Source organism: Montipora foliosa, chromosome 1 (assembly GCF_036669935.1).
Source record: "Montipora foliosa isolate CH-2021 chromosome 1, ASM3666993v2, whole genome shotgun sequence".
NCBI classification, from domain to species: domain Eukaryota; kingdom Metazoa; phylum Cnidaria; class Anthozoa; order Scleractinia; family Acroporidae; genus Montipora; species Montipora foliosa.
The window spans coordinates 47,610,681-47,633,180 of NC_090869.1; the positions used below are offsets into that span (position 1 = coordinate 47,610,681).

Below are 22,500 nucleotides of genomic sequence, written 5' to 3' on the forward strand. Positions count from 1 at the left end.
CGTAGATGACACAAAGATTTTTGTCCGTTTTCCCTCATGTCAAATTCATAACAAATGAAGATCTCACGAATATATCAAGGTGGTGCTGCGCAAATCATCTGCTGATCAACCCTGAAAAGACGAAAAGTATCTACGTTGGTACTCCACAATTACTTCAAACACTACCATCTTTGCCACCTATAACACTCTTTGGAAACGAAATTCAACCTGTCCAAGTAACTAAGGACCTCGGCATACACATCGACAACCACCTGAACTATAACTACCATATTACAAAAACTGCTTCAAATTGCCAGTATAAATTAACAACAATCAACAAGATAAAACATCTGCTCGACCATAAATCATTATTGCTTATGGTGAATTCCTTTGTTTTACTAATTTATATTACTGCTCAATCGTTTGGAGCAATACTTCTAAAGAAAACATCAAAAAAACTACAGCTGGTACAAAAATATGCCTGTAGGATTGTCACCAATCTCAGGAAATACGATCACATCACTGATGCTTTAAGATATCTAAAATGGCTAAGTGCAATGAGAAAACTAATATATAATGACTTGGTGATGGTTTTTAAATGTCTTGACAATCTTGCTCCAGAATATCTTAATACCAAGTTTTAATGCCGTACAAGTATTTATTTGAGGAACACTAGAGGAAAGAACGATCTCAACCTACCAAAATGCAGAATCGAAATGGGTCAGAAATCCTTTGCATATAGAGGGTCATCCTTTTTTAATAATTTACCTAAGGAAATGAAGGATATTAATAACTTACAAACTCTTAAGAGAAAACTCTTTTTACATCTGTTTTATGATTATTTAATTTATTGCCACCATTACCTATTTTTATTCTCTCATTTACTTATCTATTTATTTCTAGCATTATCATGTACACATTAACTTTTAAAATGTAATTGTATATATGTAATTTAATTGGAACAAAATCTTCATAGACCCTGTTCTTTTCTGCCACTCGTACTCTACCGTCTTTGCCAGGTTTGTAAGTGAGCTGATGTCAACATCTTTCTCTATTCTTTGAAGCAGCTTGATGCATGCTTTATTGAACATAGGAGAAGGGGTTTATGAGTGGTGATGATGATCTGAAACTTTGAAACTGAATATGCTCTTAGCATAATGTATTGCCAAGGTGCATCTTTCTCTGTCTGGCTGTATCTCTTCTCAGTAGGGGTCATGGCGCATTCCCTGCTGACCCTTGGGTACTTCTTTTCACTTGCTGCTTCTGTCTTGTGTATTCTGTCTGCTTCTGTTCATGTTTCTGCTTTAGGCCTACTCTAGGACCTTAAGTCGGCGTAAGTTAAGGCAACTTAAGAAAAAATTCCCCAAAAAATCAGGCGACTTAAGGCAACCTTACACAACTTAAATTGCTTATCCTAATGAAGTCACAGAATATCAACTTATCAAAAGTCTCCATATTTCTTTTCCAAAATCAGATAAAAAAAGAACTGTGAAAATTGATTATTATTTTTATTATTTTATAGATACTGATGAAGTACCAGGATTTCTCCTTTTACTAAAAAAATTCATAGCTTCACCGTGCGCAGTGAACATATCATTTTTATCTTTAACATGTGAGAATATATATATACCTTCAATCATGTTCATTTACCCTGATATACCTTCATCTACCTTCAATCATCTTCATTTTCCGTCATATACCTTCATCTACCTTCAATCATGTTCATTTACCCCGATATACCTTCTTCTACCTTCAATCATCTTCATTTTCCCTCATACACCTTCATCTACCTTCAATCATGTTCATTTACCCTCATATACCTTCATCTACCTTAAATCACGTTTATTAACCCTCATATACCTTCATCTACCTTAAATCGCCTTCATGATCCCTCATATACCTTCATCTACCTTAAATCACGTTCGTTAACCCTCATATACCTTCATCTACCTTCCGTCATCTTCATTAGCTCTCATTAGCCCTTCATCTACATTGTAGGCTTCAATCATCTTCATTCACCCTCAGATACCTTCATCTACCTTCAACCATGTTCATTTACCCTCATGTGCCTTCATCTACCTTAAATCATCTTCATTATCCCTCATATACCCTCACCTATCTTGAATCACCTTCATTTACCGTCAGATACCTTCATCTTCCTTCAATGGTATTCATTAATCCTCATATACCTTCATGTACCTTCAATCAAGTTCATTTACCTTAATATGCCTTCATTCACGGTCATTTACTTTAATATACCTTCATTTAAAGTATGAAGAACAGGACATACAAAACAACGGTAAGCATTAAGTAGGTCTTATGCTGTAGCAGAATTTCCTTTAAAGTTCCTTCTTTAAAAACATATAAATTAAGGCCAAGTAGCTTTTTTAATGAAGTTGTATATAAATGGCGGTAACATCCGTTCAACGGAATGCGATTGTGCTAGAGGAGTGTATAAGTGTAGCCATGCCGCTGCAGTTGTGATCCACGCTATACATAACTTGAGCAGGACTGATTTCGAGTGCAAGTGGAAAATGCAGAAAGTACCAGAAGCAGTTAAACCCGTTGAAGAGCTTTTTCCGGCCCCAAAGGTATATGACTGTCTTCGAAGGAAACTTCGACTGACGATCGCGAGTGGCTTTCAAAGGAACTTCGCTGCTATGGAAGGTTCACTGGAATGGCTTGGATATTAAGCCCAGAACCGGCTGGCAAAACGCAACTACCGATACCATCAGTGGAGGTGATTATTCTGTCTCCGGACTTTGTTGCTAGTGGACTCCAGACAGAGCACTTTCTTAATTGCCTGAAAATTAGCGTTGAAAATCAGAAGACTGTGGAACGATGGACAGTGGGGCAGAAAGATAATCCGGCTTGGCAAAATCTATAGAAAGGCAGGTTAACCACAAGCAACTTTGGGGTTATTTTGAAGGCCAAACGAGTAACTCCGTCCCTGATGAAGCGTGTTATGGGGGAATATGATCTACCTGGAGTTCAAGCCATCAGCTGGGGTATCGCTACGAAGCAGAGGCAGTAAAAGCGTTTGAGATAGCAACTAAAATGGCTGTCAAAGAAACAGGGCTTTGGCTCCACCTGTCTGGAATCCTGGGGCGTCTCCAGATGGGCTTGTCGGGGACAACGGTTTACTAGAGGCTAAATGCCCTCTTAAGGAGCGAAATTTGACAATTGAAGAAGCATGCCAGTCTGCAAGCTTCTGTTTGCAAAAAGATACGGGAGGTTTCTACAGACTTAAAAAGAATCACATCTACTGGGACCAAGTTCAAGGGCAATTACATCTAAGTGGTTGACAGTTGGTATTTGTGATGATTCCCAAAGATGAGTCATGGGCTGAAAACTTGAATCGATTGAAACAATTTTATCTTAAGAATATTGTTCCAAGGCTTATTTTTGGACGAATTTAAATTAAAAAGTCATGTTTTTTGTTGAGATATATTTATTACTTTTTGGTAAACCTGTTTATTGACCTTGGCTATGAAAGATTTGTCAATTTTCTTACTCATGGTTTTGCCACACAGAAAATACCTGATAAATTTTGCAGCTATGTCCTAGTATAAGTACAGAAAATGCTTTCGGGAGATTTGGCATTTCTGTTTTTTTCAAGCAGTACCGGGCTTATGAGGATGCTTAAGAAAGTTAAATGAAACTGTTATGTTTGTATAAATCAGAGGAGGTCATATGCACTCCCTCACACACCCAACTCCCTCCTCCTCATTTCAGCCAGTTTCGTAAACATAACATTTTTCTGAGAATACCTTTATTGATGTTCAGCTGTGAAAATATTACAAACAAAATGAATTCATATTTATTTACAATACATGAACATGCAGAAGTTTGTGTACATTTATGCTCAATTCAAATGCTATGTCGTAACATGAACAAATAAAACCTGCCACTTTGGTGTCCAGAAATGTTTCCTGCAAATTTTCCCACCAAAAGAAAACTGAGCTGTATTGCTTTTCAAATCATCACTAATCAAACTCAAAGTTGTCACTTATTTCTTTGATAAGAGGATACTGAAAATTGACTAGGGATGCACACAATTAAAGAACTTCCTCAGCATAGCATCTCATGTATGATAGAATAAAACTTAAGATTTTAAACTCCTTTAGCCTGGCATTGGCTCGCTCTACATGATTGCGGCATGTGGCAATGCTCTTTGTGAGCTTTATTTCACTGGCTGTAAATTTCCCATTGTTTAGGAAAGGTGGTATGTTTTAATTGATACCCCATTTGGTAGAAGGTCTTGAATGAGAAACCTCTTGCCTGCAAGCACCAGATCTCCAGTTTCAAAGTGGTCAAGGATTCCTTAGTCTCTCACAATCTCTTTGTCAGAAGTAGATCCTGGGTACAACTTGCTGACATGTTTGATGACTGCATTGGGTGCCACACCGATCAGAACCTTAAAGCTTTTCATTTCACGGTATGATGCATAGGTGACTTTTTGATCACTCATGAGGCCAGGAACGGTAACCTTGATATCTGTGCAGTCGATGACCATGCGACAATTACCAGACAATGAAAAGGAACCTGGTATTGGTGACTTATTCTTTTCTCGTGATGGCACACTGCCCATACAGTCCAGATACAGTAACTTATGGAGTACACGAACAAACGTTAACACAACATTGGAGATTGTTTTGTCACTGCATGCAAATAACTGGGCTAAATGAAGATAAGTGTAGCTTTGGCGAAGTTTCATCAGGGTAATGAAGATTTGATCCTCAAGTGAAAGGAATTCAACTTTCCAATTATAAAAGTAATTGACAGAGTCCTTGAACCTCTCTATGTAAGAAACAACAATTTGAAAAATATCCTTATTTGGAAGCCCTGTTTCCATACAGATTACCCTGTCACTAAGATTTGCTACTGTGTAGCATTTCCTGGCGTACTTTTCTTTCTGCTTCGTCTCCTCGAGTTCTCTTTGATTATTTTCAAGTTTCGCTTCAAGTATGATGTTTTCGATTTTCACAGCTTGGCCATCCAACTTTGAAAGCAGGCTTGGGGCTTCAGTTTCAGCCTTTGTATTATCAGGCAACAACAAATTCTCTTTCAAAGAAGATGACTTTCGCTTCGTTCCATGTTTCGAGGGTTTTGGCTCCTCAAAATCGAAGAGCTTACTTTTATTTCGTTCGAAGATTTCAGGTGAAGCTTTCTTGTCTCCTCCTCGAAATTGTTAGCTGCAAACTCGGGATCCATAGTTCGGTTACCTGTCTTCTCGCCTAAATGGACGATATGAATTGATATCTCTTGGACGATTACTTGAAAGAAACTGCGTTACATCGATCATGGCGGCGATTGTATGCACATAACTATAAACACGTGCATAGAAAATATCAGAATTTACCTGCCGTATCTGCCTATCTAGCACTTTCTTTCGAGGGAATTCTTCGGGAAACGAAAAAAATTGCAGGCATGACTTTCCTGTGTGTGATTACAATCAGGGACAAAACATTGACCCTTACTTCGCTTTTCACTGTGACGGACTTGTCGCTCCTGTGACGGCTTGACTGCTTTGTTTAGATCCAGAAAACGCATTGCTATGGTGACGTGACGTCACACTTCACCGCTCTGTTACCTTCATATACCGCCACCCACCTTCATGAACCTTCAATCACGTTCAATTACCATCATTTACCTTCATTCACGTTTATTTACCTTAATATACCTTCAATTAGGATCATTTACCTTCAGCTACATTCAACCTTCATTCAACCTTGATTCGCCTTCATTCACTTCCATCTACCTTCATTCACGTTTAATTACCTTCATCTACATTCACTAACCTTTATTTACTTTTGTTCACGATCATTTACCTTCATTCACTTCTTTTACCTTAATATACCTTCATTCAACGTTCATTTACCATCAGCTACATTCATTTACCTTCATCAACCTTGATTCGCCTTCATTCACGTTTAATTACCTTCATCTACATTCAATAACCTTTATTTACCTTCAATCATGTTCATTTCCTTGATATACCTTCATTCACATTCATTTACCTTCAGCTACATTCATTTACTTTCATCTACCTTCAGTCATGTTCATTTACCCTAAGTATACCTTCATTCACAACCATTTTCCTACATTCACGTTCATTTTCTTTAATTCACGTTCAATTACCTTCAAAAGGATGGCATCCCTGCTGAGATCTACAAGGCAGCAGGCCCCAACGCTTTTGAAGCCTTCCACGATGTACTTCTGAGTACCTGGGAGGAGGAGAAGATGCCGGACGATTTCAGGGATGCTCTGATTGTCTCACTGTACAAGGACAAGGGGAGCAAATCAGACTGTGGGAACTACAGGGGCATCTCTCTCCTCTCTATCGCAGGGAAAATCTTTGCAAGGGTCATCCTCAACAGACTTATCCAAGTCTCGGAGCAGAACCTCCCAGAGGCAGTGTGGCTTCAGGCCCGGTAGAAGCACTGTCGACATGATATTCGCAATGAGACAACTACAGGAGAAATCCATTGAACAAAACATGCCCTTGTACTCTGTTTTCATCGACCTGGCGAAGGCGTTTGACTCAGTCGATAGGGAAGCCCTTTGGGTAGTCCTAGAGCGCATTGGATGTCCGCCGAAGTTCATTTCCATGATCAGACTCTTCCACGATGGCATGACTGGACAGGTCCTCTCCAGCGGTAACGTGACTGAAGCCTTTGCAATTGGGAACGGCGTGAAGCAGGGCTGTGTTCTAGCCCCGGTCCTCTTCAACGTCTTCTTCACCTGCATGCTGTCTCACGCTGTCCGTGACCTGGAGAAGAGGCTGTATATCTGCTACCGTCTAGATTGATCCCTCTTTGACCTACGTTGCCTCACAGCCAAGACAAAGAGCCTACAAACCCTCCTTCAAGTAGTCCTCTTCGCCGATGACTGCGCCCTGGTGGTGCACACCGAAACAGACCTGCAGCGGATGATGGACCGTTTTTCAGATGCCTCCAAGCTCTTCGGCCTGACAGTCAGTCTCGGCAACACCAAGGTGCTCCACCAACCTGCGCCAGACACCCACCCTCCGGCGCCCACCATTGTCATAGATGACACAACCTTTACTAATGTCGAACATTTCAAGTACCTTGGAAGCACCATTTCTTGTGACGGCTCCCTGGACAAAGAGTTAGGTACAAGAATCAGCAAGGCAAGCCAGGCATTGGGCAGACTACGCAATAGAGTATTGAACCAGCATAACATCATGCTGTCAACAAAGCTGAAGGTCTAGAATGCCGTGGTTCTTCCCTCCCTTCTCTATGGCGGCGAAACATGGACACTGTATCGTAGGCATGTGAAGAAGTTGGAACATTTCCACATGCGAGCTCTCCAATCCATACTCGGTATCTGCTGGCAGGACCGAGTTACCAACTTAGATGTACTGGACCGTGCCAACTCTAACAGCATCGAGTCCATGCTCCTCAAGGCCGAACTCCGATGGGTGGGGCATGTCATCTGCATGGAGGAGTTCCGGATTCCCAGGCGCCTGATGTATGGAGAGCTCCAGCTTGGCAAGCGAAACCAAGGCCGCCCCAAGCTGAGATACAAAGACACTGTGAAAGCAAACCTCCAGTAGTGCCACATCAAGCCCAGGGAATTGGAAGAGCGTGCAATGGACAGACCAGTATGGAGAGCCTCAATACACAGAGCTGCGTCTAACTTTGAGGAAGCTCGTAGCCACAAAGCACCATCAGCAGTGATCACGACAACGGATTTCCAGTGCCCCACTGTTTAAGACTCTGCGCCTCTAGGCTAGGACTGCAGAGCCACCTCCGTGGGCATAGATGAGCAGCAAAGCGCAAAAGTCATCGGATCTGATGGACAACCACCACTTTCAATCACGTTCATTTACCATCATTTACCTTCATTCACGTTCATTTACCTTATTTTACCGTCATTTACGTTCATTTACCTTGAGCTACATTCATTTACCTTCATTCGCCTTCATCTACCTTCATCTACCTTCATCTAGCTTGATTCGCCTTTATTCATTTTCATCTACCTTCTTTTACGTTCAATTACCTTGATCTACCGTTATCTACCTTTATCTTCCTTCAATCACGTTCATTTACCGTCGTTTACCTTCATTCACGTTCAGTCACCTTAATATACCTTCATCGACATTCATTCACATTCATCTATCTACCTTCATGCACATTCGTAGATCGCCTTAAATAGATCAAAAAACGTTTCGCAAAATGATAATTTAATTTAATTTACTATTTTGCGAGACGGATCGAAATTTTGCCGTAGTGATGATTGATTGTCCCCATGGGACTCAGTGCTACGAAAAACTGGGAATTTCTGACAAATTAAGGCGTATTGCGCATTTGCATGTTCGTTTCGCTTGGTTTCTCAAACTAGTGTAAGCCGCCCAAATCAACAACAACATTTATTGGTACTGTAAGGTTGAAAAATTGTAATTTGTTAACCAAAAAGAGGCTAGGGTCGCAGCGCAGAGCTCGTGTTTGAGTGATGATCATTTCAACCAATTCGTGTTGTATCAGAATTTTACTCTTCTCCAGGCAACCTCCTAAAGTATGACAATAATTTATAGAAAAGACTAATTGTTCCGACAAACTGCCATCTGCCATCTGCAGCTGTCTTTGCACCTTTAAAAAATGGTTTTGTCAATAGCTGCACGGTACTGACGGTGTTCGACACTAACGCTTCTTGCCCAATTGCCCGCGGCAAGCGAAATATTTCCGTGGGCAAGAACATGGGCGTAGCCAGGATTTTTAAAAGGGGGGGTCACACTGTGTCAAACAGAGGATACTCGCGTTTTCGCAACCTGAATATTGTAGGTTGTTTGAGTAAAAAACGGCTGACAAAGGGGGGGTCACGGGCACCCCAGGACCCCCCCCCCCCCCTAGCTACGCCCTTGGGCAAGAAAAACAACTCTTAAGACTTGCCCGATCGGGCAATCGGACATTTTGTTCGACTAATATTCTGCGGAACGATTTGATTTGCAACGAAGAAAGTGACTAGTAATATGACGTAGCCGCCGCAAACGCGATGAAAAAACGTCACATCCCTTTCCTGTCATTTATTTTTCTGTAAAAAATACATTGGTACAAATTGGAATGAGGAACATGTTCGTAGCCACGCGAAAGGAATGCTTGTTACAATGAAACCCAGTTTTCGCATGGCCAAATGTACTATGCTACATTGATATCGAAGAAGCCTGTAAATGAATTGCGAAAATGAGTCTTTTTGAGTTCGATTTTTCCAGAAAAAGCGAAGTGGTGGTGACAACGATGAAGGAAATTCATCCAATTTTCTCGACTGCGTTTACTAAGTTACTACTTAAGTGACCAGTGAACACCAAATTATCACTGAGGTAACGGTTATCTCTTTCGTGGACCGACAAAATTGACATTTTTACAAGCCTCCTTGCAACAGGTCTTTTGAAGGTGGGCAACCGAAAAAAAGCCATGGGCAACCAAAAAGCAAAACTGGTTGCCCAAAGGGCAAATTAGTAAGAAAGTTAGTGTCCAACACAGATTGTTGAATACAACCGCCTTTCATCACCCACCAGCCGCTAAGTGATACGTATCAGATGAAGGTACACTGAACGTAAATGAAGGTAGATGATGGCAGATGAACGTTTGAAGGTAGATGAAGTTACCTGAAGGTAAATGAAGGTAGAAGAAGGTCGATGCCCGGGGGAAGGGGGAAACTCTCGTACATCTTAGGGCAAGGATGATCGTCGGAAAATTTCAAAAATACCCCTAAAAGATAACGTCTAACGAAGGTGGGCGTGGCAAAAGAAAGTGAACAATTTTTTTCTTCTTTAAGCGTTTTAATAGTTCCAGAGACGTCAACTTCAAACACATTCTGCTTGAAAATGTTAGGAAAGCAGTGTCATAATTCTCAGATCTATTAATTTCAAGAACAGTAACAAATGAAACAAAAGATTATATATGAGTATACTGATACGATATGAAAAAGTGATTTGCATTCATAGTTTAGTCTGTAAGAACGGATATGAAACTCTTTTGTTCACTCTTCGGCTTCTTGTCAAGATGGAGTGCACTGTTCTTCCCTCATCTTCCATGTTTGCGTTACTAGTAACTTGTGGACGTACCCTAAAATGAAGGTAGATGGAGGTAGATGAAAGTAGATTAACATGAATGAAGGTAGATGAAGGAAAATGGACGTGAAGGAAGGTAGATGAAATTAAGGTAGATGAAGGTAGATGAACGTAAATGAAGGTATATGGAGGTAGGTGAATGTAAATGATCATGAATGACTTAAGGTGACTTAAGGACGTCGCGCGAAAATCTTCTCACATTGAAATTTGTTTCATTTCTCGCCTGAAGTTAGGTCATAAATTACTTATTCCAAAAATGAAAAAAAATTGGGGGGTCACCGACTTTGTTTCGGAGAAAAAGGCAAGGGAAAAATGCCCTAATTTCGATAGATAGGGCATCATAGCGAGAAGTATCCTCATCTACTCATCCATCGAAAGTCATAAAAATAATATCTTAGAGTGAAGGTTTCTGTGTATAGAAATATAGGAGTAGGTTTTTGAGATAATTACATGCCGCTGGGGATGTTGTAAACAGTAGAGTTAATCCTGAACGAGCGTTTTTGCAAGCGCTACCCGTTGTAACCCGGCGGATCTAATCTGCAGGTCACAGGTTGCAGGTCATTGTTTCACCAATACAGAAAGTATCCTAAACATTCTTAAAAGCTAACTTTAGGCGTAATTAGGCCTAGACAAAAGTGTTTAGGCCTGAGGTTAGCTTTTATGAATGTTTAGGATACTTTCTGTATTGGTGAAACAATGACCTGCAACCTGCGACCTGCAGATTAGACCCACCGGTTGCAACCACTTTCGGACTCAGGACACAAGGAAAGAAAAATTAAAAAAAAGATAACTTCTTACATTGTGATTTTTTTTCATTTCATCATATTTTGTAGATTGTAAGAAGAGCAAGTGATTCGTGTCTTAAAAAATTGGGGTCACCAATGATCTAAACGAGTAAAATCGATGTGATGTTGAAAAATTTAGTTTGTCACGATTTGCGTGACCCGTCGGGGAAGGACTGGAACCCAAGACAAGATCGATCGATGAAAGGTTTTTGTAAAAAAAAAAATTCTCGAGCATCGCAACGAAGTTTCAAGCAGGCGTTACCTTTATTTGGTTAGTGTTTTGTATCATATCGCTCCATTGTCGTCTTTCTCATCTTCTGGAGTGCGGTTTTTGTGAAATATAATCTCTTGCTGTTTCCTCATAGGTCTGCACTATTCAAGTGGATTAGGAAGAGAAGATAATTCTGCTCTATTTTCGTGAAACTAAAGGAAAAGAACTTCAAAAACATGCATTCATTTTGAACTAAGAAGTTCGTAACGTAATAAAAACATTTTAAAAAACCAACATCATTAAATTTACGCAACGTCGCTGACTAAAACTAACCTTCCTCGAGTTTTCAAACTTTCAACCACTACTCGATTAGCGACCTTTTCCAGCCTTCTGGTCCTTTTCTCTGAATTGGAAATAAATGTGCCATTCTTTAGCCGACCTGGAAATTTTTCCCCTGCGTTTTTGTCGCCATAAGATTTTAACTAATGTTTGAAGTAATGCGTGACAAATTGCAGTCGCGCTCAAACAATTAGCGCGAATGTCCTTAATTAAGGCGACTTAGGGCGACTTAATGCGACTTATGGTCCCAGAGTAGGCCTTGCTATCTTTCCTTATCCTTGGCCCTACATACTGCTGCGAAGTGATTGAACCTCTGGCACTTAGAGTACTGTTGCCATAGGCCGGAGAGTTCTTACCCTGTGGGTGGATTCCCGTCAGCCCACAGTAATGTCAAAGTTGCTTTTCCGGTTTTCTGGCTGATCTCTGACTGGCCTTCGTCTCTCTCTCTGCTGGCTTAATTTCTTTACATCTTCGGGAAATGTCATGCCACTTACTTAAGTGAAATGCCCTCCGTTTCTTGTCGATAGCTTTCTGTATTAGTGCTCAGTTGTTCGTTGTCTGGATGAGGTCTTCCACGATTTGGTCTCTCGAGTCATCCTGAATTCACATTTGTTGGCGTTCTTTCACAGGCAAGCAGTGATCATTGTTGTGGTTATTCCATGTGTCGGTTTCATTTTCAGAAATAAATATTTTTCAGTGCTTTTTTTTCTTCGATGTAAAGTAATCATTCAGCTTTTTCTTCAATTTGTCATACCCGTTTGATTAATTCATTCAAGCCACTCTATTTCTTTCCCACCGCAACTAATGAGAGCATGTTTCTTGTCTAGCGGGTCGGTGATCCTGAAGTATTGGAATTCTCATTCGATTCCTTCGAGCCACTGGTCCCATCCTTTTCATGTTTCTGTCCCCAATATGGCCATTGTGGAGAGGTTCGACTTCATCTTCATCTCCTGACACAGCTTTTCAGAACTTTTTTCGAGGGGAGTTGGCTCTGCATGTTGGAATACAAGCTTACCGAATTGTTTCAATTCAGTGCTTGAGGTTCTGTGTCAACACAAGTGAAGTTGCACATTCCCTGCATAACCAGAATACTGCAGCCAACACTTTCTTCATTAATTCTCGTTGGTCAGGAAAACCCAAGTGGTACTAAGTTCCACATTTAGGGTTGGAGCATAAAAGCCAGCTGAGCACAGGTCTTTTTTTTCTGCTGTTTACACAATTGACATTTTTTTGGTGGTACCTGTCACAAGGCGTTTTTACCCAAGATGTGGAAGGATCTGACCCAACATATTGCCCTGGTTGAGTTTGCCAACCATGTTAACAACATGGATTATCGACATATAGACCACAATATACCGTCGGGAGGTGCACATGGCAGGCTTCCGGACAGGGGACATTGTAACACTACTGGGGGAGAGGCAAGAGTCAACTTGAGTACTTGAGAGGATGAAGGCCTGATGCCAAACCTCTGTCAGGGAAGTATCGGGCTGGATGGTTGGAGGCAAGAAAGAGCTGACTTGAACCTACATCACATGGCCAGGATTGCCACTTGGAAAATCTAAGGAATGGACAGTGCGAAGCTGCAAATCATCGGAAGAGAGATGGAGGAGTTAAACATTATGATCCTTGGCGTGAGAGAACATTGTCCAAATACTTGGACAAGGGCCTTTCATCACAGAGGGTGGCCATACAATGGTTTATGCAGGAGTAGAGAAAGGCAGAAAGAGGTAAGGAGTGGGCTTCATAATGAACAAGAATGCGGCCAGTGCTATAATAGGCTACGACCCAATCAGTCCCAGGGTCATAGGCATTCGACTGAAAGTGCACCCCTTGAATCACTCCCTTGTTCAGGTGTATGCCCCCGCAGCAGAGTCCGGAGAGGAAGATTTAGAATCCTTCTAGGAGTTGCTACAATAAACAGTAGATAACATCTCACCGAGAGACATGCTCTTGGTTATTGGCAATCTGAATGCCAAAGTAAGAAAGATACACCAGAAGAGCTCGCATGTCGGAGGACACGGACTTGGGACACGGAATGATAGAGGAATAACATTAATCGAATTCTGCACTGGAAATGACCTAGTAGTTACTAACATGGAGACTATACACCTGGATAAGCCCTGGCAATCATGTAAGGAATCAGGTCGACTACATCTTGGATCAAAAGACGATGGAAAACCTCTGTGCTGGATGCCAAAACTAGCCCCAAAGCTGACTGTGGAAGCAACCTCCAACTAATGATTGCAAAGTTAGAACTTAAACTGAAAACCAACACCAAGAAGACATTGGTGAACGCCAGAACGTCGCAAGCAACAAAAAGCCGTGGTTAATCATGACAGATGGTCACAGCTCGACAACATTCCTGGAGATCGAAGCAACGCTGGTTGTCAGATGATACCATCAACATGGTTTTCTGAAAAAACAGGATCAAGGATCACCGGATCACTGGACCAAGGATCAGTTCAAAATAAATCAAATAAATGACATGATTGATTGCACCCCTACATGACGCAAAAAAGACCTCTCGCATGCTCAAGCAAAAATAAGCGAAATCGGCACAAATGTGATAAAAATAATACAAATATAAATGCACTAAATACTAAAAAAGCCATACTACTTTGTGACGTGCCAATTTTCTCCTACCGACTAGCTCCGAACTACTAGGAGAGCTACAGAGCGGGTTCGCTTGTACATGTGCTATAACAATGCTATAACATCCCGTATGTCGTTATGTGATTGCATATCGGACTTCCGGTGCTATTTCAAAACACAAAGCTGTTTTTGGCGACTGCGTGAGTGAACAGCAAATTTGTAGGTGCTTTAACTTCATCTCTACGAAGTTTTACTTACCTCATATTCTTAAAAGAAAAACAGATGGAATGCTTCTGAAGAATCACTTGCTTAAAAGAAGACGTTTTGGTCGTTGTTCTGACGGGATTTGACAATTGATTCGGAAAGTGATAAAATTGCATCGCCCCACTGAGTTGTTGTTGTGAGTCCCCTGGAGTATGCACGGAAGCAATAAGTCGAAAATGTCAAGAACACGAATCAGAATTGAATCAGTGCTTAGTCTTACGTGACTTTTTAAAAAGAAAGTACTTGACGACTAACAAGGAAGACTTGTTTTTTTTTTTTTTTTCACCGATAAGCACAGCGGGCAGAGAATTTCCACACTTCTGATCACTTCCAGTAAAATAAAGAACTTTGACGTTTGCCGATTCTCTGTTTCTCAACAGCTTCTATAGGGGAATCGCAGCAACGATAAAGCATGGCTTGTAAAGGAGATCTGAGTCACCGAGGGGTTTAATTTATTTGATTTATTTTGAACTGATCTGATGATCCTTGAACCTTGATCCCTGATCCGGTGATCCCTGATCCGGTGATCCTTGATCCGGCGATCCTTGATCCAGTTTTTCCAGGAAACCCATCAACATAGCAGAATCTTGCAAACAAGAAAAGGCCAAGGGTAATCATGACAGATGGTCACAGCTCAACGAAAATTCAGATGACCCGCTACGGCTGACAAACAAAGATACCTGCAAGGTAAGTGTGAGATGTTGGAGAGATGCAGCATCAACCTTAGGATGGCTAGCAAAATTGGAAAAGAAATTACTCATAGCAGCTTCTGCAGCCTCCGTATAATCCGTTTTATCCTCTTTTATAAAGTGACAATGTTTTCATGACCTTCTTGCGCACTGGATCAGTTTTCAAGGCGTGCTGCCACCTTAGATATTGTAAGTATAAGTGTTGTAGCCTTTTGCGGTAGTCAAAGCAGACAGGTAGAAGCTTGAATTTGAGCATCATGCTTTGGCAAACCCTGACATAGATTTTCTTCTACCTTCTCTGTCCAGGTTGAACTCAGGTCATTGATAACTTCTCTTAGTTTATTCCAAGGATTAACTTCATCGTCTTTTATGTCAGTATCACTTCCTCCAGCTGCCTTGTCATAGCTTTCCTCCACCTCCTTCCTCGTCATCATCATCTTCATTGTTACGGTAATACTTTTAACTCTTTGTTCCATGCTCTCTTGCTCATTTGAAAAACTGGTGATTCCTTCTTCGTCATCAAATCGTTTAGAGCAATGGCATGCTTCGTGTCGAACTCTGTTGAACGTACAACTAAATGCTCTCCCACAAAATTAGAAGGTTAAAATCGTTCTTTTTTGGGTTATAAGGTTAATTCCCACAGAACGTTTTTGGCTTGGAGTTGCTCGGAGTTACTCAGAGTTGCTTTGAGCTGTTCGGAGTTGCTCGGAGCAACTGTGTTGTTGCCAGTTGCCTAACCCTAAACCATACAGGGACTCATATTTGCTCAAAGTTACTCGGAGTTGCTCGGAGAAACTCTGTTGTTGTCAGTTGCTCCCCCTTCAGCACACGGGGGCCTGCTCAGATTTGCCCGGAGTAAAAGTACCTAACCAATCCCACTCGAAATGTACTTATGGGACTGTTTACAAAGTCAAAGCATCCAAGCTGAAAAATATTGTAAAAAGCCAGAAAAATGTGTTGAAGAAACTCTTGTGAACTAGATTGATAACTGCTTCGCCTGCATGAAAACAATTTACACCACTCCTTATATAGGTATAAAGGTAAACACAAATGCTCCAAACCAAAGGAACAAGAAATAACTCGCTACGCCTTAGCGCTGGAGGAACAATATGCATTTTCCATTCCAGCTGCGAGTTTAATCTTGTTCACAATAATGCAATTTTTCTCTTTTACAAACATTATTTACATTTCGCTCTTTCCTTAATCGCCAAGCCAACGTTCGAGAATGCTTTTTGCATAGATCGTTTCAAAAAACCCTTTTTTTGCATGTATTAAGGTATTCACTGCTATGATGTGGCGTTTGTTTTTTCAAGAAAACTATTTCTCGTACTTCTTATCTGCTGCTTTTTACTTTGAAGCACGCGTACTGTGCTAAACTATCCAACTTGTAATAAACTTTGTCAAGTAACGCATTTCTAATTAAGCTGCGATGGTCGAGGACAAGCGTTTATATCAACTTGTAATTTAAGTATCTTTTTTGTGAATAAAGCGTTTAAAAGGTATGTTGTTTGCTCACTGCGTCAATGATGTGATCGAATTTTAAAAGATGATATGAAACCAACTAAATATTCCTGTTTCACAATACAACAGTGTTAAGCAATTCTCAAAATCCAAATCAAGAAAACCTTGAACTATGTTCAAAATCCTAATACTCCCGTCTCATTTGAAAGCAATTAAAGTTTTACAACAACGTTGCAAAACGTAGTTAATGGAGCGTGACTTGTTAGAGTCATCCTCTGTTTGTCACATTACGCTACGCAACGCAAACAAGACATGAACGGACTCCTATATTCTAGCAATTCGAACTGAGATCCCTTATCCTTGTTTTTAACACTGTCTGCTTACAGTTGTATCCTTCGTCTGGATTGACGTAAAGTAACAATTATCCCCATTCATGTCGCGTTGAGTGCTACACAAGCTGTTTGTATTAGATGGTACGTTAGTCACCATTGGTTTAGCCCTTAACCAAAATCGAAGATCTCATTGGAAAGAAAGTACTCCTACTATACGCAAAAAGACAAAGGTCATGGTCACTGACAAGCGCAGAATAGATTTCAGTCACTTCATTCTTGATGGACAATATCTGGAAGAGCTTAAAAGGAAGGAAGGAGAGGAAGAGGTTAAAGAATTCAACTACGTGGGGTCAATGATCAATACCAAGGTAGACTTCTATGCAACAAGTAAAACGGAGAATAAGCATTGCTCGAACATCAGTACAGCAGATGGACAAGATCTGGAAGAGCGGGGTTGGTCTACTGGGTTCTCCATTGTGTCATAGATATTAAGCTTCGTCGGTAATTCGCTGCGTCCGATTTTTTATGCCCTGTTCGAAAAGTTGCATCGTCTTAGGAAATTTCCAGCGAAAATTCTGCCAAAATTCGACGAATTTCGATGAGAACAGAGAACAAATTTCGACGAAATTCGCTCTCATTACTTTTGCACAGTGCTATATTTCAAGAAATTCTTGAAGAAATGATCGATATATCAGTCAAGAGCATAACAGACGATACTGGCTGTGGTCGCACTACGGTTAAAAACCGGTGTTTACAGTGGTGGTCTTGTGTTTCTGGTGTTTTCAGTGTGACCGACCTTTTTCGTAATTCTAGTGTAAGTGTTTGTTGCTTGGGTAACATGGCATATAGAAAGGAAATTTACCACGGTGTAAACCTCACTCAAAAGCATGGTCCAAGAAGATGGAAGATAAGATCAATGCCTTTGAGTTGTGGAGCTTTAGACGACTGTTGCGAGTCTCTAGGAGGGACAAGCGTACCAACCATTACCAGCAATTGAGAACAAAGAGGACGACGCTCTTCCAACAAATTGTTAGAAGAAAGCTGCAATTCGTCGGCTACGCTGTACGAAGGCCTTGAGAATTTATCGTCCAAACGGCAAAGTGGAAGGCACCAGCAGAAGGGGAAGTCCCAGAAGAGCATGACAATCAGACAATGAGCAATGGCTGGGATGCGTTCTGCATCAGGCATCCCAACTGGCACAGAATCGGGATAAATGGCGTATATCCATGAAGGCCACAACAGCTCTTCTTGAGCCTCCTGACAAGAGAGAGAGAGAGAGAGCAGAAGTTAGAGACCTTGATGTCACGCTAGACTCACACCTAACATTTAAGACCCAGATCAGTACTATTTGTCGGTCAGCGTATTAGTCTCTGAGGACCATTGGAAGGATCAGAAAATAGCTATGTGATTGTGATTGTGAGCGTCTAATCGATGTATTGATCTTATCAAAGGTTGACTATTACAGTGCCATTTTCTTTGGCCTTCCATCAACACAGATCCAGAGGTTACACCTCCAAAACACTGCGGCACAAGTTATCTCTGGAACCAAGAAATGTGAACCTGTCTCACCAGTCTTGAACAGCTCCACTGGCTTCCAGTGCATGAGAAAATAGTGTTTAAAATTTCTGCTTAAAGCCTACCAAGCGATCAGTGGTAATGCCGCAGACTACATCATTGAGCTACGGCGTCACCACAAGGCTTTTTGCAATCTATGTTCGAGCTTCGTTAACAACCTAGTCATTCCAGAAACTAGACTTGCAATCTATGGTGACAGAGCATTTAGGGCCGCTGCTCCTAAGCTGCTACTCTGCCCCTCTATCTTAAAAAATCTAGTAGCACTGAAGCATTTAAAACAGGCCTTAAGACTTTCCTTTTCCTTAGAGCATATGTATTTTTTTCGGATTTCATTCTTAGTTGATTTTAAAATCCCTTTTATAACACGAACCTCAGTTCATAATTAGTTTTACTATTTTATTTTTATCATTAATCAAACGTAAACGCATGTAATTAGATTTACTATTTTATTCTTATCATTTAATTATATGTAAGCGCGTTGAGACTATCTGTAATGCGTTCCAAGAAAGATTGTATTCTTCTTCTTCTTCTTCTTCTTCTTCTTCTTCTTCTTCTTCTTCTTCTTCTCCTTCTTCTTCAAAAATTAACGCACAAAAAGAGGCAAATCTCTCTTTTTCGTACATGTAAGTTCTCCAATAATTTAAACGTCATCTCAAGCCATTTTAGCATTCAAAAGACATCAAAAACTGGAAAGAACGAACGAACCAACAAACTGGCGTTCTATGCATCATTTTACTTGTCGGGGACCTGGTTCTGGTTTTTGATAGTAAGTGACTGCTCATCGGCAACAATCCATTTCTCTAAATAAACCAATCACAATCGTTTAGATATTCTCTAAGATATGTAGCGTGAAAACTGCTACTGACATCATCACTTGATTAATGTAATATTTTCTTTTACTTGAATGAAACATCCTCACGATTGAGTTTGTTGTTAAAAGTACCCCGAAAAAAACGTTTCATGTTGACGATGGTCTGTTGTTTTGCTCAATTGGTTGATCATCTTCAAAAGTTTTTGGTAGACAACTACATGTAGCTCCTTGAAGTTGAGTCATGTGACACTAAATCAGCAAAATTAGCTATCTCTGATTTCAATAGGTAAGAAGGAAGCAACATATGATTTATTTCAGATGTTTTCATCATTCCCTTGTGCTCAAATATGTTCTTAAACAGCAAGGAATGAATTGTGCTTCCCTTAGATCAAACAAACACCATTAAATTAGCTAAAATGAAATCGCGTAGTTTGCCGCATAATAGACGTTTCTTGCCGCATAATGAGACTTGAAAGTGCCGCCTAATTTCCAAATTTTTTCGCACCCTATCAAAAGCCCTGCAGTTTGATGAACCACACGATGTTTTTGAAGTTCATTTTTTAATAAAGACAATACATGTTTCGGATGAGACATCATCCATCGTCAGTTGTACAGTGAAAAATAAAATGAAAATATGCAATAAATAGTATAACAAAGTGAGATATTAACGAGAATAATTAAGGATGGAGGCGCAAACCAAAAAAAAAGTGAAGCTATTTAGAGCTAAAAAGGAGATTAATTAGTATGAAAGGGATAAATTCAGATGTTTGACCTGGGAATTTAAAGACGGCTGCTCCCAAAGGATGTTTTAAACCTTGAGTGTTTATGGTCATTTTTCACAGTTTCTTGAAAGAGACCCCCAATCCATCCAAGCAACAGATTGAAGACAGCTTTGATGGCAACATCTGCCGCTGCACAGGTAAACCACTCTCTATTTCCACTAAACTGAACTGACAGTATACTGTAACTGCTAAAGCACCCAAATAGATTTTTCACACCGTCAAAGTGAGTGAAGTGTGATTTATTTTATGGCAAAGTAATGTAATGTCCTGAAAGAAACCCATGCTTCTGTCCCATGGCATACAACAAATACCATAGTTGCTGACATCTGTGTCAAGTAGGAACTTCACCATAAAGTCTGGGCATGCCAATACAGCAGTTGTATACAATAAATTCTTCAGCATGTCAAATTCCGACTGACACTGAGGTCTCTAAGCAAAATTAACATTGGCTTTGGTCAATTTGTGGAGAGGTTTAGCTATTTGAGCAAGGTTAGGAACAAAGCCCCGACAGTAGCTGGAAAGTCCTCAGAAACGTCTGCTGTGTTCTCTGGCACTGGCCACTCGGAAATATGATCGTTTTTAGAAGGGTAATTCTAAATCCCATTTTCAGAAAAGATGTTATGCAATAAAGTGCACAGAACATTTGAGACCCATCATTCGTTGTCAGTATAACCACCGGTGACGACCTAGGCTGCAACAAGTCCTCCATTGGACTTTTAATTTGTACATGTTGAGATGGCGTGGAACAAGGTTGCTGTTGGTTGGGTTGTGCATTTCCCATGTTGATGTGGTGTCTGATTAAGTTGGTTGGGGCAAAATACATCTTTTTGCCTGTGGAGCAGCCCAGCAACTGCTTAACTTTTTTCTTCAGTCAACTGTTGTGAACTATTCCCAAAGCTGTTTGAGTTTGTCTGGTGACGTTTCTGCACACCTCTCTTCCCCTTGAGTTTGATGAAGTTCACTCTAACAGCACTCTGACTTCATTTCAGAAAACTCTAACTTGGCCATGGCTGCAACAGTTTGGGCACCATCGACTTTTGTGTTATCAGACATGTTCAGAATTTGGACGGGCACACGGGTAGTCTCCCCTTTACTTGGAGACAGGTACCACAGGGTCCCAAGATTCTCAATGCCTGGTTGGATCTTGTGGATGGGGTCTGATGATGGATGAAATGTGCAGGTATCACAGCCTCACAATGTGGCTCAGTCACCACCATATGGTGCTTTACACACCTCAGGCTAAGTTGCTGACAACTCCCACTGCAACAGTCCCTTCGCCATTGATAAGAAGCTGCTGTGGAACCAGAACAATCCTTGCAACCACAGCACGCAAGAATTCCATATCTAATGTGGCAAAATTAGACACTTATGCTAACATCTTTGCTTTCAATCTTCACAGACAAACATGCTCTACTCTCATAGTACTCATACGATGAGATATTTCTCATGGCACTGGTATCCAGTGCCCATATGGCCTAGAATTCTGATCTGGCATGCCAGTAACATTTTGTCCTTTCACAATAATTATTGTAAAGCACAGTGCTACTAAATTCAGACCCCTGGTCTCTACGACGTGGCTCTCAACCCTCATGGACAACCTGCTCGCATTTCCCGAAGATTGGTCTGGACGTTTGTATCCCTGTACATAGGGCATTTTTTTCTTAGGTGTCCCCTGTCTCCGCACTGCCAGCGGTTCAACCCACCCCTCTTGTGGTATCCTCAGTTCCCCTTGAATTGTGATGGAGTTTGGAGCCTGTGGTAACTTGATTCAATCAACTAATAATGATGTCTTCCTGGGATTCCAGTTGTTATTGACATCCAAGCTCACCAAATTGCATTCTCTCTGTTTCCATGGCTCTAACTTTTCCACCCGCTAGTCAGAGTGAATTAGTATTGTCCAACAAGTGGAGGAGTGCAAGAGCAGGAGCTGGTCAAGAGAGTTTGTTTTCTCCCGCATACGGTACAGTGTTTAATTTTGGTCACTTTAAGCCGGAAAGCATTCCTGCACAGGGACACCCACATAATATACTAATGTAACCATAGCTCAAATATCCGTTGATACTCTAACCCTCTAGCTGTCATTGATTCAACCACGTGAGCTGGTGTAACAAGGCCTTTCTCCATGCGAAAGTGCACCTGCAGTCACTTGACAATTTTCGCATACAACTACTTTAAGAATGTTCGATGCATTTTGAGCACTGTGCCCTTGTTAATAAATTGGATGGCGAGGAGAAGGCAATCTTTCTTACACCTAGTCTTCACAGAGAAAGCAGGAATTGAATGCCCTCAGTTGGCCATCAAAATCCTTGGGCAGTTTGACTGGTTACTTGATTTTTTTCGTATAATCATCCATGCAGAAGTGGATAATTTACTCTTGTATTGCCTTAATAATACTGTTGAAGTACCCACAATACCTACTGATATTTGCACATGAATTAATAGGTTACCGACCAATCCTGGATGCAATGAAGACTTTTGCAAAATCTGGGGCTCCATTGGATATTGAGGTAAATCTGTATAATTCATAATATATAGATTAAGCCAAGCCTAAAAGCGGAGCTCCCGGCTTGTTTATTCGTACTGG

The 22,500-nt window shown here is 40.8% G+C and overlaps 1 protein-coding gene across 1 annotated transcript in view; it reads left to right on the top strand.

Moving 5' to 3' along the window:
* LOC137999921 (xanthine dehydrogenase/oxidase-like) overlaps nucleotides 1-22,500 on the top strand; it is a 140,427-nt gene that overhangs the window by 18,997 nt on the left and 98,930 nt on the right. The window contains exons 6-7 of the mRNA XM_068845917.1: nucleotides 19,977-20,053; nucleotides 22,359-22,423. Of these exons, the coding sequence (XP_068702018.1) occupies nucleotides 19,977-20,053; nucleotides 22,359-22,423 (142 nt within the window). The remainder of the gene's footprint in view (nucleotides 1-19,976; nucleotides 20,054-22,358; nucleotides 22,424-22,500) is intronic.